Genomic DNA, 25,870 nt, shown 5'->3' with positions numbered 1-25,870 from the left:
TTTCCCTGTTACTTTCTGTAATTCCTCCCAGAGTGCACTTCCAGATTTACAATCAAAAATTATTAGGAAATTTTTGAGAGAGACCACTGAAGCTATCAAGTCACTGGTATACATTCCTAGGACTTTGCAGTGCATCATAGAGATGAATATAACAGACAGAGAGGAAGTATCCATGGTAGAAAGGTGCCTTCTGTAAAATATGTGCCCTCTAGTCCTTTCATATTCAGATTTTCAGTCATTGTGACTCTCAAGTGGTTTTAAGTCCAATGGATTACCACCACAACAATTTGTCTCCTTCCTCCGTTGCCTGTCTGCTGATTTGCAATGGGTCTACATGTTTTGCATCCCCTGTCTGAAGCACAAAACAAGGCCTAGTTTCCAGCTGATGTAACTTCATTGATTTGAGGCTGGTACACTATACACCAAAGGTGACCCTCACCTGTGAGACCATGTCCAGAAAAAACAATGCAGGATGGAGAATCCCAAAGGTGTCCTTTCTCTCTGGCTTCCCAGGATGTTGCACCATTCTGAAGGCAAAGCTGTTAGTTAAGATATTTTGGGTCTTTTTAAGCCCACCTAAGAAAGCCCCCAGATTTGAATTTTATTCCCTTCATCTGTTTTATATCTGTTCCTTAATTCAACAATCATCAATAAGACTTAGCAGGGAATATCTGCTGAATGTGAATGCTGCCAAAAAATTCATATTAAAGATGGTCACAACTACTTTATCAGTGCTGTTCATACCCTTCCCTAGGACTTGCTTCTGTCAGATCTGATCTGATCATAGACGGGGTTTGGGATTAATCTTTCTCAATGTTTCCAGCACTTCTTTTGATTCAAATATTACATAACTATCATTGATTACGAACTTGTTGATTCTGTCTTGGTCACACTGCATGGAAACTGATCTAATTCACTACAGCTTCATGGCTTTGTGCACATACAGAAATGATTTCAAACCATTATGCTATACATTGAACAGAAAATTCTCTCCTCTTCTAGCTGCACTTCTAGTTACCTAGAGCTACGCAACGGTGCCGACTCCACTGCCCCCATCATTGCCAAGCTGTGTGGAGGTTTGATGCCAGGCTTGCAGAGATCCTCAGGAGCTGTCATGTACCTGAGGTTCAAGTCTGACAGCAGTGCCACGCACGTGGGATTCAATGCTAAATACTCCATCGGTAATGCTTGCATTTATCAATTTCTCTGATTTCAGAGATGATTTTGGCCTCAAGTGTCAGGCTTTTGTAATAGGGCTTAAATCATGCCTGTGAGGTGGACTGACAGATATGTGCCTCTTCTAATTAGTGTTAGAGCTAAGGCATCAGAATCATCATATGGGTTAACATCAGCGTGTTCTGCACCTAGCAAGAGGTGAAGATTATGGAAACAGGAATAGGAAAGTGCTCATAGATCTGCAGCAGTGGAAAAAAAGACTGGATAACCTCTTGTCAAAGACAATTATCAAATGGGCAGTAGAAAAAAAGGTCAATGTGGATAAAGTCATGTAACGTGATTTGATTTTCAGCATGCAAAATTGGTGTCACTTTCATGAGCAGGATCCTGAAGGGGAATGCAAAGATCAGCTGAGAGTTGGCAGGAGAAGAACAAATTAGGAGCTTCTCTATGTAAACGTAAATCAGTCTATAATAACAATGCTGCTAGACAAGCAGAGGCAGCACAACAATGGACTGAAAAAAGGAACTAACAGTAAGAACCATTATTTGTCAGCTGGGAAAAGAAATACTTTAAAATTATTTGCTCTCAGGCTGCAAAAACAGGATTAGAAAGCACTAGCAAAGTTTTAAAATTAAATAAAAAATAGTCTTTGATCAAATTCAGAAATATGCTACTTTTTTGGTTTTGATAATGTTAATAATCTTCAAAGAACAGCAGCTATTATGTTAGTGTCACTCATAAAGAAAGTCTAGGACTGTTAATTTCTTAAAGGCAAAGTAGTGGACTATATTGCTTTACACAGAATTTTGCTGATTGTGCTAGATCTCAAACACTTAATCCAATAGAGTGTGCTCTCACATTTCTGAATGTGAAAACTGAAGCAACTTGCAAGAAAATATTGTTAGTAGATGAAGCCACAATTTATATTTATCCATAACAGATTTACAGTATCTCAGCTGTATACCAGTCATCCTGGAACAAAGCACTTATCACTCTGAAGAGCAGACAGTATGAACAGAACTGTTATTGCCACGAAGAGATTGTAACTAGCAGACACACAGAATACACTGTAAAATCCAATAAATTCCACCTGGGAATATTATTTGCTGTAAGCCTTAGTATTATGAACTTATGTTTGCAGGTACCACCGAGAAATGAGCTTTCAGAGAGAGAAAATTAAAAATAAATAGCTGTTTCCCAAATTGTGCAGTGATCCCTTACCAAGGCATCATAAGGAATGGAATGGAAACAGGAAGGGACCACAGGAAAGAGAAAAAGAGTCTGAACCATAGCTGTAGGCCCAAACCAGCAGTCAACTTCTGTCAGTCATACAAAATTTAGATCTACATTTAGCAAACTAAATTTCTTTATAATTATCTGATACAGCTTTCCAAGATTTTGTGGTAAATATGGACACGGGTAGAGATTAGATATAGACCTTGAAATCTGTGAGTTTATTCAAAGTAATAGGAGGTATGACTGAGAGGAAGGGATGCTTGCAATGGAAGGGGGTATGCGAAAATAAGCTAACTAGGGCTAGTTGAATTAGAAGGAGAATGTGGAAGATTTTTAACTGGAAGGCAATTCCTATTTTATTACCACAGTTAGAGAACAAGTCAGTTGTGCCTTAGCTTTAAGTCTTGTTTAGGAGAAAGGTCATCTCTCTGAGATCCTTCAGTCAACCAAGCAATGTTCTTCCTTTTGCAGCTCACTGTGGCGGGACAGTGATCGGACAAACTGGCATCATTGAAAGCACGGGGTATCCTGAGCTTCCTTATCAAGACAACCTGCTGTGTGAATGGTTTCTGCAGGGTCCCAGGGGCCACTATCTTACCATCAGACTGGAAGACCTAGATATTCAAAACTCCTCCAAGTGCACAAATGACTTTGTGGAGATCCGAGAATACAATGCTTCTGGTCTGAGAATTATTTCGGTGTTTGTCTTCCCTTCCCTAGTACTACTATGAAACCTCACCAGAGGTTCCTGAAAGCATTTCCCTTTGGGTACAAAGTGAGCCTTTTCAATGTACAGTATTTGCTTCTGTCTGCCTTGCTGGCTGAAGCAAAGTAAGGCAAACAAAACCTCTTCTATTTCCAGCAATAACTTGATTTTACTAGTTTACTCCTGCCTGTCTGGTTAAATTGGAAAGTGATCCTTCAATATAAATATAAATAATATATTGATATAAAATTGTCTTCCTGTATTTGATTTTTGCAGGAAATTTGTTGGGCAGGTACTGTGGTAATACTCTTCCTGATGCTGTGGACACCTCTGACAGTTTTGCTTATGTCAAGTTTGTCACTGATGGATCAGTCAATGCCCGAGGATTCAGACTGCGCTTTGACTCCAGTACTGAAGGTTGGATTTCTAAGGTTGCAAGTTACTTTCAGGGAAGCAACATATACCACAGACTATAACTGCACTAGTACAGATTATATTGTAGATCACTTATTCTTGGAGTGGTGTGTATTTGCTCTTAAATTTAAACTCTGGGGGAAGTATGAACAGAGCTCTCTGATCACTACTTAGCTGAGCTGAAACTGAGAGGCAAGCAGTCTCCTGCTATAATGGATGTTGCCATCAGTGGTAGGTCTCACACAATGAAGCACACTCTTCCACACCTTTTCTGTCCAGCGATCAGTCCAGGGATGTCCTAACATACCCTCCCCACATCCTTCTTGATGATGAGGAAGGTAAAGAAATGCTGTGATTTTCCTGTATGTTATTCTGTCCCTCTGAGGTGAGTGGTGTTCTTAACTCTCCCTAAACCCAATAGTTTTTAACCAATAGGTTTTAAGCAGAATTGCAGAACTGCAGAGCCATTGAGGTTGGAATGGACCTCTGGAGATGAGCTAGTCCAACTGCTCTGCTCAAGCAGGGCCAGGTAGAGGAAGTTGCCCAGGACTGTGGCCAGTCGGGTTTTGAATGTCTTCAGGGACAGAGACTCCAAAACCTCTCTGGACAACCTGTTCCAGTGTTCAACAACCCTCCCAGTAAAAAGTGTTTTCATATGTTCAGATGGAATTTCACATGTTTCAATTTGTGCCCATTGCCTCTTGTCCTGAGCACAATGACTTCAAAGAGCTGCTCTGATCATGACTAAGGACATAGACCTACTCCTGCTTCACACTTCTCTTTCACATTCTTTAGTGCCCATGCAATGCCAAAATATGGCTACTTGTTAAGAAATTCTTTGTGGTAGTGGTCTTTAAAATATCTCCTGCCAACCCTTCTTAACTCTTTCCAGCTCATTTAAAAGCTCAGCTGAAAGCTTCTGTATTCTTCGTGTTTGCTTCTGCAATAAAATAACAGAGGGGGAAACAAACTCCAAAAGAATGTTATTCCACTCCCAGACCCCATTATGCAAACATAGAAGAGAAACTGTATTAGCAAAACTTTAATGCAGGTGGATACACAGATTAGACTATTCTGCAGGGTGAGGGTGAGGAAAGGGACTAACTCTCCCACTGCACTCCATTAAACTATATCTCTGTATTTTAAAAGGAAACCAAGTGTAAGCTGGTAAATTTATACCATTAGTCTCAGAAGAAAAATGCACTCTATACCCAAGACCTTTCTTTCCACAGAGCACAATTTGATATTCATAGCAAAGACAGGAAAAACACAAAATAACTGTACTGAAAAAGTGTTGCTTAAAATCCCTGAAAGCTTTTTCTCTACCTCTGTTAACCAGCAGAGGAAAAACACATCCTTCATCACACGCACTCTAAGGCGCTGCTTGGTCTGTGTAGCTCTGCTCAGTCACCTGAGAGGCAGAAATGTCTCAGTCCTGCCTCAGCGAGAGGCTTGTATCACTTGACATCAAAGCCTGTGGGTCACTCAGGCTTCTGAAGCCTGGCATGAGCCCTTCAGATAAGGGAATATTAATAATTAGATTAAAAGGAGTTGCTATGCTCAGTTAATATTCAACTACATTTATGGCTGAGTGATAAAGACTGGCAGGAACTTAGTAGTTTGGACAAACATATGGACAGGATAAGCATATCAAATCAAGCTCTCAGAATCTCTTTTTCTTGCATTATTAATGTATTTTTGCTATAACTCTATAAGCAATGCTTTACTCTAAGAAGTGTTCCAATATTTGGGTATTTCAGAATGTGGTGGGGATTTTACTGCTCCTGTTGGAACATTTACTTCACCCAACTATCCGAACCTATACCCACATAATCGAGTGTGTGAATGGAGGATCACAGTGGCAGAAGGCCGACGTGTGACTCTAACCATTAATGATATGAAAACTGAAGAACACTGGAGGTGCTCATCAGATTACGTGGCTGTGAGTATGGGGCGTGAAGGCAGAAAATGCTCTTCCTAATCCCTTTATAGAGCATTAATGGACATAATAGAGCTGAAATGTTATTTATAGGTCTACAACTGGTTTTAAGACAAATCATAATTTAATCCAGGGAAAACAGATAAATGAGAGAAAATTAGCTCTGTAGGGCATCTAAACTCATCTGCTTGTTTTAGAGTATAGAAATTTTGAAATTATGGTCCAGGCAGAGGGGAGGACTTGAAGAAATCATTGGAATTTGCTCTTTATCCATTATGGAAAAAAGCTCTGGGATTTTTGAAAGCTCTGTCTCTTCTCTGTGGACACAAAGTCCATCAGTCAGTTCCAGGTCTCTTTTGACTGTGGAGGTTGTTACTGCTGTTGTTACTTATTGTTGTCAATTAAAAAAAAATAAAAATAAAAAGAAAGAGAAGAAGCTAGAAATTGCAACAAATGGCTACTACTGTGTCAGACCTTGCATATTCTGAAAGAAAGACAGGGAAAACCCAGGAAAGGTTACCTCTTTATCACCTCCCATTTCCAGAAAGATAGATTTTGGTTATTTTATCATGGTTATTTTAGATTTTTGGTTATTTAGTGCAAAAAAAAAAATCAAACCTGGCACACAGAACTGGACCTGGTCAGATGTAAAAATGCCTCAAATATATAATTCCTCTATGCAATTGCAGGAATGGGAGATTTAGCTGTTTCGCATTTGTTCAGATTAGCAGTGCAAACACAGGAATTAGCTTTAGTATGATCAGAAGCTAGCCCATGCACAAGAGTGAGGAGGTGAAGTTCTCCCTTGTGATTTGTAGATGATCTTCCCCTTGTTTTCCTTCACAGATGCTTTAGACAGACCATGGGGAGCTGGCTTTTTATCGATTAATGAAGTCATGATCTCTTAAAGGAAGATCTGTCCTGCCAGCTTTTGTGCCTTCAGCACTCTAACATATTCCAAATCTCAGTGGGAAACATCATTTCTGCCTCACTTGCACTGCTGAGATAGTAGTAGAAAGAAGGAAATTAACTCCTAGGCTAAAGGCTGTAAGAAAGAAACTGAGCAAAATGCATCTGGATCATCAAAAAGTGAAATGTTTGAATTAATAAAAAATGCCCACCAGCACTAAATATGTTGGAGGAGATTTTTGATAAAGATGATGTTGAAGAATACAAAGACAATCATTTGAAATGGAATTAATATGATCAGTAGCTGGCATTATTAAGTGACTGGAGATATAAATATTGAGCTAAAATACAGTTTTTCCTAATCAAACTGTTTCAATTTCTGTTTAAAAAAGAAAAAAAGTTTGAGAGAGGGAATATATTTATGTTTTGCCAAAATAAGCAAGGTATGTTTTATATTTTACTTCAGAACGTCATCCACTCAAGGCAATGAAAGTTTGTTCCAAGGTTTTGAGTAGATTTGGGAACTAACCTGCTGGGAGGGACATCAATGAACCTTGAATTGAAGATGTGAAGCACTGTTACATGATACAGGAGATGCTCCTAAGACTGTATTTTGATCTCATAAGAGTTTATTTTGACCCAACAGGTTTACAATGGCCTCAGACAGAACTCTCCCCGGCTGGCCAAGCTGTGTGGTGAAGTAAATCCAGGCACTGAGGTGAAATCCTCTGGAAACACAATGAAAGTAATTTTGGTGACAGATATGTCTCGTGCAACCAGAGGCTTCAGTGTGTCATACACATCTAGTGAAGATGCAGGTAGTGTGTGTTTTTAAATTAAGTGATTGATCTTTGGTGAATCATTTCATAGCTAAAGTACTGGCACATGTCAAAAATGACCTAAACACAAAACAGTTCTCTGATAACTTTTTTTCTGCCTTACATCTCTGGATGGGCATAGATCTATATATTTAATTAGTTGAAAAGACTTGAAAAAATGGGGAATCTCTGGGAGTTATGGACTTCATGTGCCTGTTATGTCCAACTTCAAGTGGAAAGGACAACCTCTGTTATGGATCACACTCCTTATTCTTACTACTGATTTATGGTTTTGTACTTAGTCTTGAGTAAGACACGGTCTGAAGTGGCCTTATTCCATGAAAAGATCCAAAAACCATAGTGCCATAGACAACTTGAATAATTCAAGTGCTTTTTTATTACGCAGGGGGGTAATTAATTTATTGTAGCTTGCGAAAGAGTGCCGCTAACCTACTTTTGCAAGCTCAGCCTCCAGAGAGGAGGCAGCTGACAGAGCCTTACTACCACAGCCCTGAGTCTTTCAAACTTGGTTTTCCAACTGTGCCCCCTCCAAGCATCCTACTGTAGCATGAGTGTGCTGCTCTTGAGGGTATGTTCCCGAAAAATCTTGAGTCTAGAATTAGGTAATGGGTAGGGCTGAGCAATGCTGAACTGGAGCTGCAGTGGGATTTTTCAAAATGTTCAGTAATGTTTCTTGTATTGATGGTGCTGCTGAAATATTTTATTTGATACCACAAATAATTGTTGTTACTTTGCTTTACATATGTGTTTTTAAAGACTTGCCAATAAATTGTGGGACACTAAGCAAGAATTCTCTTGTCCACAGCAAAAACTATAAAAAAGGAAGAAGATGGAAAAAGTTCTGATCTAATCAATACATATGCTTGCTGACATGCATGTATCGGGGCAAGATTTCTCTTCATACAAGAATTATTACTATTTTTAAATAAATTACATTTTGTTTCTGCAGTTTGTGGTGGAACCCTGATGGGATATGCAGGTGGGAATTTCTCTTCTCCTGGTTATGATGGTGTCAAAAATTACACAAGTAACCTGAACTGCGAATGGACCATTGAAAATCACTCCCACTATAATTCATCCATATATATCTCTTTTGAGGATTTCCACTTGGAACATCACCAGGACTGCCAGTATGACTACCTGGAGTTACGAATAGGTTTGTATGTTCAGCAGGAGAATGGATTAAACCTATCAAGATTCCAGTTGTGCAACTGTGTTCGTGCCAGATCTTGTTCATATATATTTGCAGAGAGTGATTGTTGTAAATTTGAGAGAGTGTTCACATGCATGCCTTCCATGTTGCCTCCTAGACCAGAAGTGGGATTTCACTGCCAGAGCAATGGATGCATGGATTTGGTCACCCTTTCTTCAGGGGAGAAAATGGAAAACTGGATAGGTATCTTGAGGGGGTAAATTGTTTTGGTGGTTGCAATACACACCTGACTCTCTTTTTACAAGGGACAATACAAATTTCACTTAATCTCCCTTGAAAGATGGCAGTCAGGAGAAGCTGAAGTCATCAAAACAATTTATTTGGTCCACAGCCCATTCTCTCCCTGTTCCTGAAATATCTCCAGGGACAGCAAGAGTGGAATAAAGAATGCTTTAATTATTCACAGCCTCTGGGCTGCATACCCACTTCATACCCCACTTTTGCAATCTATAAGATGATTCTCCAAAAACAAATCCATATTTCCTGTGAGACTGCATCACAAAATATAGACTAAAGCATTTAAAAGGAAAACAATCACAGGATTAATGCACCAGTAATATCTCTGCATATTTGAGCATCTTTAGCTTTAGAACAAGCAACTGGAAATGTCATATGAAAGTCACTCAGCTAATGCCAAGTGTAGTATGAAAGCTCCAGCTGTCTTCTTCACTGAGAGGCTGTATCTGTGAGTGCCAGAGAGAGCAGGTTCTAATTTACCAGGAAATCATTTCTAAAAGGGAGGGGAGGGGGGGTGTGAGTGCAGGAATCTGTTACATCCTTATTTGCATTAATTTGAACTTGGTTGTATAGCATTGGTTTGTCCTGTGTAGAGCCAAAGCATGCATAGCTGCGTAGCCTAACAGTTCCCTCCTACATATGCATTGGAGCTGGGAAATAATAGAAAGACAACTCAGAGAAAAAAATAATAAAATATACCTGGTCCGTTAGTCATCAGTTCCCACTACTCTCACTTTATGGTGAACCTCAGGCCTCCAGGCAATACAATCAAAGGAACGAGGAAAAACATAGTCTTCGTTTGCTCTACACAGTTTTGTCATCTAAATAATAATGTTCATTTTGGCCATACTAATGGATCTTCACTTTCACAACCCGTCTCATGTCAAAGGCAGAATGCCCTAATTCAGCTGTGTATGCTGACAAGTAATGTTTAATGAACACTGTAAATAGTGCAGAATGTCACTAAACTCAGGCAGGTGCTATTTAAGACTCTCAACAGAGCAGATGTGAATTTGGGGAAATGTCCAATTCAAAAGTAAGTTACCTGAGAGACCCCAAATGAAGATGAGATCATAGAATCATAGAATGCTTTGGGATGGAAGGGACCTTTAAAGGTCGTCTAGTCCACCCCCCCTGCAATTGGCAGGAAGATGTGTAAAATTCTTTCGAGTTACCCATACAACACACTTAATGGTACTGAACAACAAAAAAAAAGCAGCGGATTGACTTTGTGTATTCACTGGGAAATATGTAATCTAAATAGAAAACATAAATATTTCAAATTTCTTAGGGTAAGGGTTTATATTAAATTATTATCAGGCACGTGCATGTAGTCTGTACATGGTAATACAGCTAAGCATATTGCTACAGTGAAATATAGTCCTAAATTTTGGCTTTTGTGGAAGACTCTTGATTTTGTCTTTCAGACCATTCCCTTCAATTTGAACCAAATCTTACAGCACAGTCTTTCTGTTTACATTTTCTGTTTATCAGCAGTCTAGATCTCTGGCCAGCTAGCCATTCATGAAAGCAGTGATTAGTGTCACTTTTCACACTGTAGAGACTGAGTAACCTGGGTCATATCTGTCACATAGTGAATCACCTTGTAAGAAGTGCAAAAAAGAAAAAGCACACTTCACATTTTAGTGCTCAAAGCAGTTATTACTATTTTTTCCCAAACCATAATTTATCACGAACATCTTCTGCTTGTACAGCTCAGTATCATTTTTATTGCGTGTTAACAAGACAGGTTTTAGCATTTCTCTGTGTAATTTACATTAATAAAATTTTATTATATGTCATCTTTTATCCCTGTGCTTCAAGGCATTTCAGATGGTGGCTGAGTCACTATATATGAGAGAAAGATGAAGTTACTCAGCCATGTTACTTGGAATAACTGTGAAAGGGCTTTGAAGAGCACCCAAAGTTTATCCCTCCTGCTCTATTGCCTTCTTTGCAAGAACAGCCTGCCACTCTGCATGGAGCTAGGAGTTGCTTTTGAATGGAGACTTTTAAGACCAGCAGCCTGCTGTTATTGGAGAAGTAAACTTAGGAATAGCATTGCCTGGATGACATGAGGGTCACTATTACAGTTATTTTCCTTCTCCCAAGAATATATCAGTAATAAACAGAAACCGATACTTCTACCAATGTGACGGATAAGAGCTTACACCAACATGAGCAAACATTCAGTGTCACAGAAGTGCAACGGCCTGTGTTGTGCTTTCCTTTTAGGTTTCAATGATTTCAGCAAATGCTGGCATTTTTTTTGTCATACAGAGAATGGTATGTTGAGCTCCCTAGGAAAGAGATGCCCGCTATTAATACAGCAATGACAGCTTGTTCATGGATGAAGCACGTCCCTATATGGTAGAAAACTCAAAATCCCTCTTGACTCTAATGAGGATGTCACAAACACCTAGGATCAATAGGCCTTCATGCGATCAGGAATCTCTTCCACTGTTCTGCCCCAAAACGTCTGCAGTTTTGGGGCACTTTCTGTGTTTTCAGATCTGACAGGTCATACAAAATGGAAGCGTGCAGGATGGCAGGGAAGGGAGAGAAGGAGCCCAAGATATTAAAGGGATCATTAATACAGCTTTGGAGAGAACTCCTCGTTGTCGAGATTTAGATCCCAGCAATGAACTGCAGCACTCTACCTATACTCATAACAAGTAATCAGTTATTAAGTGTGATATGGACTTTTCTCTGTTTTCTAGTCAAAATTAAATGGATGTTTGCCCTATGTATTCCTTTACGATATTGTAGCTCTTTTAGGATTCAAAAAGTGTACTTTTTTCTTGCTTTACTCAGGGGATGCTGATGGAGAATTAATATCCAGACTTTGTGGTCAGGCTGCACCATCTGTGCCACTAGTCATAGCTGCCCCCCAGATCTGGGTACACTTTGTAAGCGATGAAAACACAGAAGATAAAGGATTCTTGGCCCATTACACGTTTGAAGGTAAATGGCTTGATAAACTGTTGCCCTTGCTGGCTGAGGCACTTCTGGGGAAAGCTGCCATTCATTTGGTGGTGCTGAGAATACACACTATGGGATCAACTCTCAAAGAGGTCCTCAAAAGTTACACAGTGCCTGCCACTATTTATATCCATCTAAAGCAAACATATGCTAGTAATTGAACTTTCAGATTTATTTTCTGCCTCACTGTTCCCATTCCCTGAACCACATTTGAGTTTTTGCAATGCAGTGCAACACTCAGAACAGCTGGTTGCTCTTGGGAATAGGGGTGTAACAGGTAACACCGGCCAAGTTTGGCTTACTTCAAATAGGCCTCCAGAGTGCTAGGATGGCTGAAATGCATTCTGCTGCTTGAACCTTTGCACTCATTTTGAAATCCACATAAAGCCAAATCAGTGCAAATTACACCACTTTGCCATTTACATGCCAGCACAACTATTCTCCCTGTCACAGCTGAATTTAGCCTTGGTGCTTATCTAGACACATCAGCAAGTTTTTGACTTGATTGTGTTCGTTCAAGAATGGCACTGGTTTGCTTAGGAGTCTGAGATAAATAAATGGAAGATAAGGTGGAAGAGGCAGCAGTAAGTGTCAGCTGGCAAAGGTTCTGCAGAGCTATATTAAGTATCAGAATAAATGCAAAGTTTCAAGGTCATTGCATCTGTTTACTCACTATTCAATGACGAAGATTTTAAAACTTGGATTTTCCCAGAGAAATTGTTCATCCTTATCTATATCAGTCCAACTTAAATATATTTTAGTACTATTACAAGCTGAATAATCTTCCAGTCATTTGCTTACAGTGTTCAGTTCCTAAAATGTACTGAAATGTTACTTTTTTCTTCAGCATGTGGTGGTATACAGTCAGGTGAAAGGGGAGTTATCTCAAGTCCTAACTACCCAGAGCCTTACAGCAACCTGAATCGCTGCTCCTGGTTGTTGGAAGCCCCTGAAGGTGAAACCATCACTGTGAGTAACACAATGCCATGATTGTGGGCACAGCTGGCAGTGCGAGAAGCACCCTCTGAATCTTGAGGAACACGTTTGAGACAATTTGAAAAATCAGAAATGTGGAGGAATGAAATATCTTCCCATCTGCCTTACTTAAGGAAGAGAGGGAAACAAAGATAACACAACCAAACTAAATTGTGCTTTTTGAAAAGCAGAAGGATCCTAGTCTAACTTGACCTCAAAACATAGCACCGACTTCTCCTTTAAACAATGACTTTCTATGTTTAGGAAACTAAAATAACTCATATTGTTAGATGTGCATGGATATTCTCACTATCATGAGAATAAACATGAGGCTGAAGTTTTTTCATCTCTGGAGAAAAGTTGCAAGCTACTAGAAAGTTACTTTTGTGTCTTAATGGTTAGTCTGCAAGATAACATGATTGCTGGTACAAATTACGCCAATGAGATGCTACTCTTGTTTCCCAATAACTATTAATGGGCTACCTGAGGTGCTACTTTCTTGAGCCAAACTGCTGAGAGACCAATTTAAGCACCTTTATGACGAAGGAGAACTGAACTTCACTCACTGGATTATTTGACTCATCCTTTGAAGAACAGGTCCAATCAATGACATTTGAGATCCAGGTCAGAAAAATATCTGAAAAGCAATTTTGTCAAAACAAATTGCAGATTTTCATATGTCATGTCTTTCACTAATTTCCCTATCATGTTTTCCTTATTTACAACTACAAAAGTATTTCTTAGAAATGCAAACCCGTAGTCCTAATTATTCTGCTGCATGATATTCTGACCACTGCCTAGGTACTTATTTCAGGAATACAGGATTATTTTAGTAGAACACAAAATTTCTATTGAATCTGCAAATTTGTTTAAAGCAGAACTAATCTTAATCAGATGGAAGTAAATTTCTATTTTAAAAAGACTGAGTAGCAGCCCCCCTCAGTGAAGGCAGACCAACCTTTTCCAGTAAAAGCCACCAGTTTCAGTTGCTGGTAAAGTTCCAAACTTAAACCATTTGAGCTAAATTTGTATTTGGTCTTTGCCTCAGGCAGAGTTCTTTTGGAAATGAATACACACAAAAGTTACAGGAAGAAGTACTGTGTATTTGCTAAACTTTTCTACAAAGATCTCAATCCTGGAACTGGCAAAAAAAAATTATTAGAAGAGGGCCAGGCAGTCATTAGTGTACATCAATATTTCAACATCAACAAATCCAGGAGTCTACTGGATCAGTAATCTAAATCTTTGAACTGGAAATCTCACCCGTGTACATATCCCTCCAAGGACAAATGGCATTAGTGTGGGAGGGAGACAAGGTCAGAAACTGCCTGCCCAGCCCAGTCTATTTATGTGATGCATCCAGGGCCACAGGAACCAACCATGCAACTGTTTCTCTCAGATTTAATGGAAACTAGCAATATTTTTAGCAACTGTTAAGTATTCTGATTCAAAATAATAAGAAAAAAAATTCAAGGCTTTCTGCTTACATAGCTATTTATATTTGAATGTGCAACTTCAGATTTCGTGACCAGAAGCCTTGAGAGCAGGAAAGTGGTTCAACACCTGCACATATTCAAGACCGTTTTGAAGCACATACTTAGGTTCAAACATATGGTTAAGTCCCAATAATGCCAGTTTTGAACCTGTGCGTTCCTCTTCCATTTCTGTCTTCACACTAAGTAGCTGCTGTTATAGTGGCAAGACTCCAAGCAATATTTGCAGGAAAGCATCAAGGCGAAGTGAGGGTCAGATTTCTGAGCATACCCAGAAATCATTGTGCTAGGATGGCTATGGGATCTGGCTGGAATTGCTCTAACCCCTCTGCTGGTGTGGCTGGTGTTAGCTCCTGAATGTTGCTTTTGTGTGTTGCAGCTTACTTTTACAGCCTTCCACGTTGAAAATCATTTGCTTTGTAAGTGGGACTCTGTTACTATCCTGAATGGCGGCTCTCCTGGGTCTCCTGTCATAGGAAAGTATTGTGGAAACACATCTCCTGGGACTATTCAGTCTGGTTCCAGCAAGCTAGTTGTCATCTTTAACTCTGATCACTCAGTTCAAGGAGGTGGCTTTTATGCAACATGGACAGCAGAATCTCTAGGTAAGAGAAAAAATACTGGTTTTGTCAGGTCTAACATAGTAGTACCTCATGCCTATATAGCACTTTTCAACCACAAAATGAAATAGGATTCCTCCTCTTCTGTTTGCCTTCTTAAAGAACAAAAGAAATATATGCCAACATCTTCAGCATTCCGCAGAGAAACCAGCACCAAAAAAGTCAAGTATTACACCAGTATTGTCTGATCTCACACAATGAAATCAAATTTGGACCGATTTAATACTTTTTAAGCCTCCCACTGGCGGTTTCTTGATATGTGTAAATTGATACCATGCCCATTATCCTCCCAGCAGTGGTATCTATTGTCAGTGACTATGAGACATTTCATTTCTTGAATAACAATTGTTTCACAGTTTGATTTGGTTTAAACACTTCAAACTAGAAAGAGCTCAGTTTCAAAACAGAGAGGCAGAGAGAACTTCTCAAAGAGCACATGTGACAACAGCCTAAAACTCTTCCACTTTAGTGGAGATGTTGGTACACTTTGGAAGGTGGTACACATGCAGGATTGAATTGGGACATTTTAAAAAGCTACCTTCCCTCTGTTGAAATTATCATCTCTCCAGATTGAAAAAAAACCCCAAACGGTAGCTCAGCATTTGTACACTGTCCTTCAGGAGGTGACTGAAGGCAGGTATAGATGTGCTGGCTGGTGGCAGGGAAGAATTCACTGTGCCTTTCTACCTCAGTACAGAGCTGACAATGTGTTCCCTAGTGTCACTTCCAGCTGCAAACCTTCTGGCTGATGCCGATCAGCTTTCCATCGGTTAATGATCTAGCAGTATTCACACAGTCAGTTGATGGAGTGTCGTCTTAAACGTATCAGTAGTCTGTGCTTGCTGTCACAAGCAGGTTTTTGACACTTCTCCTTGTTGTCACTGGAATGTCATGTGCAAGGAAGGCCACTCTTCAGTGATGTAGTAGACATTAGCATACACGTGCAATGTGCATAGTTGGTATTCCCTCTGTGAAAGATTTCTTTTTTTATATACCTGGTGTCCTTTCCTCAGCTTTCTTCTCATTTGTTCACTGAGAATCTCTGGGTTTACATTCTGTATGTGTGAGCAAAACTTGGCCTCATATCCTTCTAAACACAATTGCCATTATCTAACATAGCAGAATGAAAAATAAAACCTTCCTTTTAAAGCTAACGTATATATTTTAATTAAGAGGAAAAGAAGTAGAATGTTATAAAGCTTCTTTTGCTCTTTATTCATCCTTTTACTACATCGTCACTGAAATAGTAATGGGTTGCTAGTACTGTACGCATAGCACTAGTAAATCATTCTTGGCATGGTATTTGCAAGTATGTTTCAAATTAACTAAACTTATTATGTATAAGAACATGAGCTGTCACAGAGCCATGACCAACTATTCCCCCTTATAAATGAATCTGTTAACAATTTTTAAAGGCATGTTTTTCAGCCCTCTCTGTAATCCCACTGAGATCCACAGGGCTGCCTGGGCTGGAGGAGAAGTCACCATTTTGCCCTGGGTAAACGGATGTAGCTTGAGTAGATTCACACGTGGAACTGCATTATTAACCTGTTGCAGAGTGAGGAAAACAAGGATTTGGCAGTAGATTGATTTTTTTTTTTCCCCAGGGTACTTCTCTGAATGGCTGTCAGTCATGATGTGCATGCTGTGGGGTGTGGGAAGGAACCTGCACAGTCTTGGGAGAAGCTCCTCATTAATGTATTTTTGACCCTCACTCTCTGTATGTCCTAATTGTCAGCAGCATATAGGTGGACCAGAGCAAAAGGGTATGAACTGGCAAGGAGAAGGAGCTTGTGAAGAAGAGAAAGTGAAGTACAAAGAGAGATCTCTAGAGTGTAACTACCTCCCTGCTGCAGGGGTGGGAGAAGGAAAATTAAGCAGAAGAGGGGCTAAATGAAATTTGAACGGGTGTCCGGGCTTTCCTCTCTCACTCTTGCAGCCACAGAAGCAAGCAGCCATTCAAAGCTGACACCAACAGGAAACATTTGAACACTTCTCTCACCTGTTGCTATTTTTTCCAGGATGTGGTGGAATCATTCATTCAGATAACGGTATGATCAAGTCTCCTCACTGGCCTCAAAACTTTCCCGTGAACACCAGATGCACATGGACCATCATTACGCATGAAAGCAAACACTTGGAGATGAACTTCCACAGTAACTTCCAGATCCCAGATAGCAATGGAAGTTGCCAGAGCAGTTATGTGAAGGTAAAACAATTGTTGGCATTAGATCAGCAGAGCAGTGCTTTAAGAAGTCATGATTCCAGAATCCTGTTTTGCAATCATGTCATAGTGAGCATTGTCAAGGGACAAAAATCAGGAAGTATAAACTGAAATCCTTGCACCAATACAGTCAATTTTCTGTATGCCTTGAGAACTGGCTTGTATATAGTTTTAATTTTTATCAGTTCTTGAGGTTCCACCTCCATCACCCTACATGCTGCCCCAAAAATGAAAAATATGAAAAAAGTACATGTGTCTTCAGAACCGGGAAATAATGAGGAAATATAATGTAAGGAAAAGACCTTTTCAATTACTCCAGTGAATAAAAAAACAGGAATGTGACACTATAATTCTACAAAACTTCTTTATAAGTATATAAACTGTCCAAGTTGCACTAATCCTTCTTTTTTTTATCTCAAAAAACAAAGATAGCATTCTTATCTTTCATAGGTTGTCAAGAACCACTTGTTTTTAAATCAATAGAATGGAGTGGACATGCTTTGAATTTTTCAGTGTCATTTTTTTCTCAGGCATTTGGCATATGTTCAGTGGTTTTGTGCTCATTTTCTCCACAGCAGTACAACTCCCACTTGAAGTAAAGGGCAAACATAATTTGACAACATGTAGGAAGACTTGAGCAGCTGTATGTCTGATCTGTACCAACTAACTTACAAATGACAGTTGCACTCTTTTTTTTAAGGCTGTGGAAAAAAATACTATTAGATTTGTCTTTTCATAGCCTGCTCCTCTGATTCATTGATGTAATATGTTACAATAAATTTCACTAATATGAAAGGCTTAATGCCACCCACTAGAGATGCTTTAATTTCAAATTTCTAAACTGTCTGGAATGACATGGTCAAAACTATGCCAACTGGAGATTTTCTCCATGAAGAAAAATCTGAAATTTTTGGTGATGTCCACCTCTGTTTCTGAATGTCCAGTTTGAGATGTATGAAGGTGTCTGGACATGAAGAAGTGCAGAACAGGTATAAGTTTCTTCCATTCATTCCAAGCTGAGCAGCCAAGAAAGAGGAATCCAAAATCAATAGTGACTTTGCAAAATCTTGGCCAGGCCATGGACTGTTTATATTAATCCTTTGAGCATCCATTGCCTCAAACACCTGGCCAGATGAATGAGGTTATTCATATGCCTACACTTACAGACTAACCCTTGGCTAACCCTTTCTAGGATGGTTGCTTAGAGCAATCACAATTTCATGTGGTTGTTCTTGTTCCACTAGACTTCTTTCAAACACATTATTTTAAAAACCAAATATTATTTGTTTTTAATATATTTTTGGTATAAAGTACCAGTAAAAAAACTGTTCAAACACATCGATGAAAAATAAACTTATTATTAGAATATTTTTTTTCTTTTTTCTTAAGGAGACATTTTAAATCCTTGGAAATAAACATCCTGATTTAGGAAATTATTTAAGGACTCAGAAACATCAAACATTTATGCCTATGTTTCATTTTATATGTGTGTTGAAATTCAGTGCTTAAACTGTGAGCCTCAAGTACATGTTTAAGTAATTACCTGAAGAGGGTTTCACTTAAATACCTACATAAACCTGCATGTGCTTCTTGAATGCATGGTTTGATTGAACTTAAATTGGTTATTGGTACAGTTGAAGTAATAGTAAAAAAAAAAAAAAAAAGTATATTTTTCTTTATTATTTTTTTGTGAATTATATTCTTTTTTTTGTTAACTTTCTACATGATTTGACACTTGTAATTGAACAAGTGAATGCAAAACAACAAAAATGGGAATAATTTTTGATTAGCAAGACTAGATATTAAGGATCCAGATCTTCCAGTTTTATGCCTCTATATTACCCTAGCACGACAGCTTTGATTTTTATTGACTTATGAATAATAGAAGGATTGCATTTAATAATTCATTGTATATGCAGATATTCATATTCATAGAGTGTATGGAGATAAGCTAGCAGAGACAAAATGGAGGTAGGTAATGATGTGCATAAAATATTTTTCTCTGGTTCCCTGGACCTGATCTATTTTGGCTCTGCTATCAGCAGAGGTTCAAGGAAATGACCTCCAGATGCCCTTCAGAGGTCCCTGGCAACCTAAGTTATTCTGTGATTGACTCCTCAGAGAAGTCTTTTTGTCTCCACTGGCTGTAGAGTGAACAGAGAGTGATTAGCTCCAATCTAGATCTCTAAGATTCAGTGTGAGATGAATCCTAACCCTAAGTCTATGGAAAGAACAGTTGCATATGCAATCCCGGGGGAGTTCCCACAACCTACATGGGCTTTGAAAGCACTAAACCGTTTCCAATCTGGGTTTGTCAGGTGTGGAGAGGAAATGATGAAGAAGAAGCAGCTTTGTTAACTACAGGATGTGGAAGTTCAGCTCCTGATCCTGTTGTTGCTCCAAACAATGTGATAACTACAGTATTTCAGTCTCAGGATGCTCCTGGGCCAGGTTTCTCTGCATCTTTCATAAGCAGTAAGTAACATTAAAGCCAGATGGCTGCTCTATTAGTCCATTTTGGATTAGTTTGATCTGTGTGTAGCAATTCAGACCTCAGTCCAACAAGGCATTGAAGCCTCTGCCCAGCTTTTGAAACCAAGAGTTTCCTTACTGAATGCAATGGAGCTACTGTGTGCTCCAGTGTTGGACTTGCCAAAGATCCTTCATGCAGCTATAACTTTGTAGCAATTCTTAGCCACCTTTGCCTTTTCAGTGTGCCAAAAAGAAATGAATAGGCTTTAAATTTTAAGAATTTGTTTCTCTTTAGTTAAACTGTTTGGAGGCTAAAGCTATAATCTTCTTAAAAAGCAAAAAGGATCTGCTCCTCCTCTAGAATTTTTATCTCTGTTCTTCTTTTCAAGGCACATGCTGAAACTGCGGTAATTTGTCCTGTGTATGATGTAGCCCATGTCCTTCACATAAACTGCTCTCAAGAGAAATGTCTTTTCACCACCTGCTCTGGCCTTTGCTTTGCTTTGTTGTATTTGCTTTCATGTAGCTCAAGTAGCATTTCTTGGGTGGGCCTCTCCATTTCTTTCACCATGGCCTGTACTTTGTGATGGTCAGACCCACCAGAGATGTAAGAGGTAGTGCTCAATTGCTGTCGGTTGTTTGGTTTTTTTGTAGGATGTTGTCAAAGGAAACCACTTTCCCTTCACTGTATTCAGATTAAAACAGTGAGAAATGAAGTGTTTAGAGGAAGACACTATTGAAGTATATAGAATTCTGAACTGAAACTGCTTTTGTTTTTATGTCTGCATTAATATTGTCAGTAATGACTAACAGCCTCTTAGTGGAGACAATCACAAGGCTTCATATGGCTGTTCCTAACCTTATACCAGCATTTTACTGTACACTGCACTCTTTTAAGCCTGTAGCTTAAAATAAAGAGAAACCCCAAGGCCATGCAAGTCATTAGGATCTGAAGGAGCTCCATGAAAATGAACAGTTCAGTGTGCTTGAGAAGTTCTGGGTGGCAATCCTTTCCTGCCTCTGCATGTAGCAAAGCAACCCAGAGAGGGCCCTACAGCAGACTGCATCCTCTTGGCTGTCAGGCATGAAGCAAAAATGGTACCACTTGCACTAACATGGGTATTTTCAAATGAGGCTAAACTGCTGATGTGCCCCCATAACTCCCTATCCAGTTCAGCTACATTTGTACGTACTAAGGGATTTTGAAAGGTGCAGGCTCCAAACCGATAAGAACGGCAGTGCTGTGTCCTTCTGGTCAGTGGGCTGAGGGGCTATGGCCTGGTCTTATCCAAGACATGCAAAGATATTGTGTGAGGCTGTAGGAAGGAAGGCCTTATGTTTCCCAAAAACACTGCTCTGTGTGTGTGTAAGACCTACTTTTGCCATCATGATATATACTACTCTCCCTGGTCTTTTGATCAGCCTCTTAAGGAGAGATTAGGTCCTTGTGTACATTATAGGTTTTCTCACTGCAAAACCGGAATGATGTTATCCCCTGGATTATAACTATGTCTTATTTATGTTTGCAGGATGCGGAGTAAATTTCACCAGCCCTGCTGGTCGTATCGTCTCTCCTAACTACCCTAGTCAGTACGATAACAACTTGAACTGCGTTTATATCATAGACCAGGGACCACAGTCACTGGTGATTCTAGAGTTTGAGACTTTCCACTTGGAAGGTAACTGGTTTTTCATAATTTCAGTATGTACTATGAAGTGTAACTTCTTACTTGAAAACATACCAGACTTCTATCATGGAAAATGGTTGATGGTTTAGTTTGCTGGTCCATTCTGAAAATCATTTACAGACAAACATTTACAGAGATAGTTTTCAGGGTTCAGTTTTGCATCACTGACGGCTTCCAGAAGAGTGAAGACAGATCTCACTCATTGAATATCTCGCGTCAATGAAGCTGGGAATTTGCCAGGTGGGTGGAGTATAAGAGTGAGTGTCGCCAATTTGGGTGTTTGTTCCTGTCCTTTTTTTTTGCCATCGAGTCTTATAATCTTTTTGATCTTAGGCCAGCTGTTTTGATTTTCAGTGTTTCTGTTTCCCTAACTGATAAAATGGATATAAATATACTCAGGTATTATACAAGAATGTATGAACATATAAATGTGAAACTAGGTGAAAGACTACAGTAGCTGGAAACCTATAAAAGTTGTTACCCTGTATATACCTATCAAGAAAAGTCACTTTTGAGATTTTCAAACTTGGCAGCATTTATCCAAGAAATAACAGGTATAATATCCTGGTCTCATTGGTGTGAATGGTAAAACTTTCCCAACTTTGATAGGATCAAATTTTTTATGGGTGGAGGTGATGTGATAACCCAGAGGGGCCAGTGTGTCCCAACTACTTGGGTGGCATCACATATTTTGAGGCCATCTTAATTTGATTTCCTTGAAGTCACCTAGACAAAGAGATTTTTGAGTAATTTGTTACTAACCTGGGGTGCATAATTTGAATTTTTCTTCAGACCAAATCATAAAGTCAGAGAATAGGCTTCCTTTATTTTCTTTTTAAGTGTGCAAACTGTTTTGAATTCAGAAGTATTCTGGTCCAAACTTAATTTTAGGTCTGAGACAAAGATTTGATATGACTATGATTTTATCGGAAACAGTTTTTTCATCTCCCAATACAAACTGCTACTTTAAGAATTTTTCTTTTTAAATGGAATGTAAACCACAGAAATTACATAATTTCTTTGTGATGTAGAAGACATTATTATTCAGCAGACACTCTAAATATTAGGCTGAATCAGATTATGCCAATTTTGACATCTCTGTGTCTATATTCTGTCTGTGCATTCAGTTAATTTATAAATGAACTCAAACTTTTATTATTAAGAAGGTTAAAGCAAAGAGGTAAGTGATACAGACATACTAATAAACATAGACCTAAATAAATGCTAAAAATATTCTACTTCTTGCAGGACAATTTGCTCCTTTATTGTTATAGGCTTCCTTAGGCTACACAAACTAAAAGTCCTTAGTCACATGAAAGAAAAGAACTTTGGATATGAGCTAAAGGACATCTGGTTACAAAAGAGGAAGTATGACACTCTCCAGTTGTTGATTGTTAATATTTTTCACAAAATCTTAAAATATAACCCTGCAGTAAAGAGAAATTACCTGGGTTTGAATTGGAAAGAAGATTGAAACCACAATCTTGCAAACTATCATGCAGAAGTGAAAATGTATTCAGCTGCCCCACTGAATATGTTTAGCACATGTGCCTATGGGTTTCCAGCATGAACTCCCTTAGTTCTTTTGCAAAGGCAGAGCAATGTTTGGCAGCATCTGTTAAAAACATTTCCAGTTATTCCATGTGCAAAGAAGCACTGCACCTGCTTAGTTTGTTGCTGAGTGTGGCCTTTAAAATCTTAACCATACTAGTACAGATGTTCTAGGTTGGGTTTTTAAAGTTTAGCTACATGTCCAATTAACATAATTTACTACCTATTTGACCTCTCAAAAGAAATCCAATTTTTTTTTTCATGGTTGGTTAGTAATGAAATGAAGTAACTAAAATAATGCCTGTAAGGCATACATATCTCATTGACTTTAACTGGTTGAGATATCTTTTCCAGATAATTAGAAGGCAGAAGGTAATTGGTTATAGTGCAGTGACACATTGGTACAAAATTGAATGACTTCACGGGTTAGTCACAGATCTCTGCTGTAGAGTAGTTATGTTTTCAATTATGATGAGATGCCTGTTCTGATCATAAAGAATGGCTCCAAATGAGGCAGTTAACCCACAGCAGTGATACAGTGTCAGTATCTGGAACCAAACGAACATGACACACATGTACTATGTATTAAATATGTATTAAGCACTAAATATAGCAAGCAACAGAGCAAGAGAGAACTGGAGGAAGCTGCATTTGTTGATTTTGTGATCAAAATTTAATCTAAATTGGCTGCTGCTTTGTAGGTAGAAAAAATGTTTTTATCTGACTTTGAGCCCCTGAAAATAAACATCTAATTTAGATTTATCATCTAGACTTATCTCCTCCTATAGTGAAGTGAAAAAATAGTGCTTTAAACCAAAAAGCAAACGTGTCGTACAGGTGGAATGAATTGCCTTCTGAAGGCCTCTCTCACTCATTACCCATTGACTATTCCAGGAAGCCATAGACAATAGCTTACACAAGATACTTAAGACTTAGGCAGCAAAACATAGGCAAGATTAACCCTATGAATGGAGTTTGGCTTAGTCTCTGTAATCTCCTTGCAGCCCGAAGAATGTCTTTTCCTGTGCCAAACTGAATATGGTTACAGAACCTCTCTTTTGATTTGCCTGTTTTGCGAAGCTGCATAGGTTGCTGTTTGCTTTGTGTAGTGCCACCTACATTGTTGTGTTTGGTTATTTTATAAAGAACCAAACAAATGGGGGTGAGTCTGTTTTTTCAGCCCCATTTGTGCAACAGTGATAAATGTTGTCTTCCGTCTGTCCTCCCTCCTTGGATCAAAGGTCTACACAAATCTAATGTATTAGAATTAGTCAAAAAAACTTATCTATCTTAGTAGACTTGCTATCTGTAGTATTTATACGCTGTCCATACAAAACAACTGCATTGTGTTGATACCATGTCAACCTGAAAAATGTTTTAATAACTTGTTTATTTCTCCTTTTTTTTTTTAAATGTGCAACTGTAATTTTGCAATCTGAGATAGGGTCACAGCTTCATTTTGGAGTCTTCTCTGTCTGCTTTCTCAGTTGTTACTAGGCAATTCAGAAAACAGACAGCTTTTGCAATAGATTATTTTGAAAGAGGATATATATATGAAAGACTTGTAAGTCCTTGCTTTCAAAATAGTATCTTGTGCTATGGAGCTGGTTAATATGTTTCACAGGAGTATATCTGCGTAATACTTTTCCTACATTAGTAATTACTAATTGTATTACCATTTATACCAGAAACTACAGTTGTGAACCAAACCCTCATTATTTTAAGTTTTACAAACTTTAAACAAAAAGACAGGTTCTGTCTCAATATAGAATGAAACAGAATCTATCGCTATAGACAGAGAGATGGAAAGAGGACATTATTATTAGTGATGATAGTTAGGGGCCCAAATTCGGTCAAGGTTTTTGTGCAGGCATCGTATCAAAGAAATGATGTTATGGAGAATAATAAGACTGGACAGAAATTTCTGCTAAACGGAAAGGAGACAACACAAAGGCATATTTCAAAATGTAATGTAAGGACAACTGAAGCTCTTATCATGTGAACTTTGGAGGCAGGAGTCAATGTATCAATGCTGAGCGGTACCAAGAGATGATAAATAGAGTGCAGATAGATAACAAAAAGCCTTGAAAGCAAATACATGCAGCAATTCAAAGAAAGAGGGATATGTTCATAACGTCAGGCCAAGTAATTGATCTCTCCAGCAGTATTTGGAAGAAATATTGTCAAGGCTAGAGGAACAAATGGTACACTATCCATGTTGGAAAAATTGCTGGTTTTTGGGTGAGAGTCATAGGTATGTGGAAGGATACAAATGAGTTTATCTTAAAGACAATAACTGGAAACACTTGACAATATTTACATCTAGCCTGGATGTGAAGACCTAGAGAGACACAAATCATAGACATGGACATAATGAGGGCAGGCAAAATGATGAGGCTGTAAAGAAAGAAGATGCAAGGGAAGACTTGAGGGGGTAAAAAGCTCTCCTATTGAATGGTTTTGTTGAGAGACAGAAATAAGGTTTTAATCTGAACAGAAAGAGGCCTGGAGGAGGGAAGCAGACTTCTGGGGTCATCAGCATAGAGATAGTAGTTGCATCTGTCCTTGCAAATGAGATTACACAGAGCTAATGTGGAGATAAAGAGAGAAAGACAGGAAAGGAGATGTCTCATTGAATCCCCATGGATGAATCAGAGGGGAGAATACAGTAATATCAGAAAGAGGAGCAAAAGCTCTTAGTAGACAAGTTTTATGAAGAAAAACAGTGCTAGCTATGTGGAAAGTGCCTGTCAGCTCAAAGAGGATGTGGGTCTGACATCTGGCTAAGAAAAGATCTCCAGAGACTCATGAAAGCTGTTCCATTGTAGTGCAAGGGACAGAAATTGGTCTAGAAAAGATCAAAGATGATAGAATTAGAGGAAATAAACCACAGAAAAGAATTGCTGATGATGTGCTGAGTATGTGTAGAGGCTGGAAGTATGACATGAGGAGATAGGATAAAGGAATCTGAGGCTGGGGATTATTTACAGAATAATGCATTTTAGTATGGTGAGAGATTAAGGAGAAGGGTAAACAAGTGACGAGTTACAGGATGGAGATCAAACAATCATCAGTCCTGCCAGGATTCGTGGGTCATAGACAATATTGGCCCAAACAATGGGGTTTCAAAGCTAGAAATTAAGCCTTTTGCTCACAGTCCTACATCAACCACCTTTTTCTTTCCAGTGCAGCA

General features: G+C 38.8%; 1 protein-coding gene across 2 annotated transcripts in view; it reads left to right on the top strand.

Moving 5' to 3' along the window:
- CUBN (cubilin) overlaps window positions 1-25,870 on the top strand; it is a 148,811-nt gene that overhangs the window by 99,037 nt on the left and 23,904 nt on the right. For both annotated transcript variants that reach the window (XM_087775875.1, XM_087775882.1), the window contains exons 45-56: window positions 1,003-1,181; window positions 2,887-3,096; window positions 3,398-3,538; window positions 5,296-5,477; window positions 7,030-7,201; window positions 8,172-8,378; window positions 11,487-11,636; window positions 12,502-12,623; window positions 14,502-14,727; window positions 16,764-16,951; window positions 19,285-19,441; window positions 20,968-21,117. In XM_087775875.1, the coding sequence (XP_087632001.1) occupies window positions 1,003-1,181; window positions 2,887-3,096; window positions 3,398-3,538; window positions 5,296-5,477; window positions 7,030-7,201; window positions 8,172-8,378; window positions 11,487-11,636; window positions 12,502-12,623; window positions 14,502-14,727; window positions 16,764-16,951; window positions 19,285-19,441; window positions 20,968-21,117 (2,084 nt within the window). The remainder of the gene's footprint in view (window positions 1-1,002; window positions 1,182-2,886; window positions 3,097-3,397; window positions 3,539-5,295; window positions 5,478-7,029; window positions 7,202-8,171; window positions 8,379-11,486; window positions 11,637-12,501; window positions 12,624-14,501; window positions 14,728-16,763; window positions 16,952-19,284; window positions 19,442-20,967; window positions 21,118-25,870) is intronic.

This window comes from Nipponia nippon, unplaced genomic scaffold, assembly GCF_047370975.1.
Source record: "Nipponia nippon isolate SJK-2023a ecotype South Korea unplaced genomic scaffold, ASM4737097v1 scaffold_1, whole genome shotgun sequence".
Classification (NCBI taxonomy): Eukaryota; Metazoa; Chordata; class Aves; order Pelecaniformes; family Threskiornithidae; genus Nipponia; species Nipponia nippon.
This window is presented reverse-complemented; position numbering and strand designations above follow the sequence as displayed.